At 42.0% G+C, this 2,573-nt stretch overlaps 1 protein-coding gene across 1 annotated transcript; it reads left to right on the top strand.

Annotated features, from left to right (window-relative positions):
- Window positions 1-286: 286 nt before the first annotated feature.
- On the top strand, window positions 287-1,632 carry LOC142546081 (zinc-finger homeodomain protein 9-like). Its single transcript, XM_075653623.1, has one exon. It carries the CDS (start codon window positions 517-519, stop codon window positions 1,486-1,488), a length of 972 nt encoding a protein of 323 aa, XP_075509738.1. The 5' UTR covers window positions 287-516; the 3' UTR covers window positions 1,489-1,632.
- Window positions 1,633-2,573: the final 941 nt, after the last annotated feature.

The following is a 2,573-nucleotide window of genomic DNA, read 5'->3' as shown; positions in this document are numbered from 1 at the left end:
AAATAAACAATGTAACTCTCACGCAACCATTTATGTACTCTCTATTCAATTTATTTTTTATTCTTATTACTGCCCATTTTCTCTCCATAATACCATTACATTTTGAGCAAAACTATGAGAGATGATTATATATCTGTATTGCAGGATTTGAGCAGACTAATATAATTCCCATCTCAAATGTTACGATGAAATATGGTCTTCAAAATGGGTGAATAGGACAGTGTGATGTGTGTCCATTAACGTTGTTATTATGAAGTGTTTAAAATGGTCCAAAGGGAAGTGTCAAATAAGCAGAAGAGGAGGCAAGTGGGTTAAGAAGCAACCACACAAATCAAGATTTCTTTATTATCTCCTCATTTATCCTCTTCTTCATCATCCAAACAAACCCTTACTCCATGGTTACCCTTTTTCTCCACCCTGCCTAAACAAAACATTACGTTCTTTACTTAATTCTAACCCTAAACACTCACTGTTAAATTATTACACATTAAACCCCTTTCTTTGTCTCTGCTGGCTATGGACCTCAGCAATTCAACAGTCAAAACCCCGGAAGCTGAGACCGAGACTCCTACGCGGATCCCACCAGCCAAGTTGTCGCCTTTCAGCAACGGCTTGCTCAGGCGCCACGCGCCGCTGCAGCTGCAGCTTCACCACCATCCGGTGGTGGTCACGTACAAGGAATGCCTGAAGAACCACGCCGCGGCACTCGGTGGGCATGCTGTCGACGGATGCGGGGAGTTCATGCCCTCTTCTAACTCCAGCAGCTCCGATCCCACCTCGTTTAAATGCGCCGCGTGCGGATGCCACCGGAATTTCCACCGCCGTGATCCGGATGAGCCGCCGCTCCTGCAGCCGCCTAATGCTGTCCCCGCGCTTGAATTCCACCCCCACCACCGCCACCACCCCCCGCGCGCTAACAGCGGCGACAGCCCGAATGATTCGCCTTCGCCCCCGCCGATCTCTTCCTCGTACTACCCATCGGCGCCGCACATGCTGCTCGCCCTCAGCCACGGCCTGACCACCACTCCCGACAGCAGTATCACTCATATCACCGCCGCCATCAACCCCACTTCCACCCCGGTATCGAATCCCGGCAGCAGGAAGCGTTTCCGCACTAGATTCACGCAAGATCAGAAGGAAAAAATGCAGGAGCTAGCCGACAGGCTGGGTTGGAGAATGCAGAGGAAAGAAGAAGATTTGATAAATGAATTCTGCACTGAAATCGGTGTTGATAAAGGGGTTTTCAAAGTGTGGATGCATAACAACAAGAACACTTCTGGTAAAAATAAAGATCATCAACTCACATTATCTAACAACAGCACCGCCATGTCCTCCCCGCCGGCCGCAGCCACCAGCAATAGCGTCAATTACAGCGATTTCAGCTCCCCCACCGCCGCGCTCTACCACCAGCAAGAGGACAATAACAATGGCAGCAAGCAAATTGTTGGTGGCCAAGAAATGAATCATCAGCTTCATCTTCAAGATTAGGGCTCTGGTACTAACTAGTCTTCTTGATCTTTCTTAGAATCTCGTATTTGTGCTGATTTAGATCTTCTTTTGTCTTAATCTTGTATTAATTAGCTACTAATATGGTTAATATCCAATCAGTTTATTTTCTGTGGCCTCGATTAATCATGCATTCGCTTTATTTTTATTAATTTGCAACCAATTTCCAAGATCGATCCCACCTTTTTGCAATTACACATGAACTTGAAATGATCTGAGTTGTGTATTAAGAAACAATGGAGTTGTTTGTCTGGGGATGAAGCAACAAAAAGTGAGGTGCGTTTTATTATTATTTTTTAAATTCTAGTACTGGCTAATTAATAACAACGATTATGTTCAATTTCCATGTTTACAGCATAATTATTATTATTCTTATGATTAGGTACTCTCATCCGTTGCCTATCAGTATTAAATACATTTTAATATAAGAAATAGTCCTTCCCCCTAATTTTTAAATGGATTTTTGGAATTTAATTAGAAAAAGTGCCATGTAAATGTTTCTTTTAACATTTCTCCAGAAAACAGAATAATTTGGTGGATTCCATGTAACATACATAATTGGCCCCACATGATATATCTTGTTCGAACAATATGTTGTTTAAGGGTACGAAGTTAGTTTTAGGATGAGGGGAAAAACCCTTAATCTTAGGAAAAGAATTGGATTAACTAACAGCATGGCTTTTGTAACCAACTCTTGTTGATCCCAATGGAAAACAATCTTAAAATAATGTATATTGGCTTAATTTGACTGAGAATCTCTATTATAGTCTCTGGATAGATATGAAATCTCTCAGAGTAAACGGTAGAGCGTCCATTTTCCGGAGAATGGTAGATCTTTGACATGCGTGTGGCACTTAAAATTATTGTGTTTAAGGTAGATGATGTAAGCTCTTTATCTTATAAAGTAAATCCAAGGCTTTTGTACTAAGATATGCTTGGTGGGCTTAATTTAGTAATAAAGCTTTCCCCATTAGCGGAATCTATCAGGTGCATCTAACCACGGGGGTTTATTAATTAGCGAAGCTTCGAGAATTATTGCTTCCTTTTAAAGGGGAAAACAACTTCAA

The sequence above is a fragment of the Primulina tabacum genome, chromosome 1 (genome assembly GCF_025594145.1).
Source record: "Primulina tabacum isolate GXHZ01 chromosome 1, ASM2559414v2, whole genome shotgun sequence".
NCBI classification, from domain to species: domain Eukaryota; kingdom Viridiplantae; phylum Streptophyta; class Magnoliopsida; order Lamiales; family Gesneriaceae; genus Primulina; species Primulina tabacum.
Note: the sequence above shows the minus strand (reverse complement) of the source record. Positions and strands in the feature narration are given on the sequence as shown.

What these genes read in the sequence shown, in the direction of transcription:
- LOC142546081 (XM_075653623.1), top strand. Translation starts at nt 517, where the DNA reads ATGGACCTCAGCAATTCAACAGTCAAAACCCCGGAAGCTGAGACCGAG.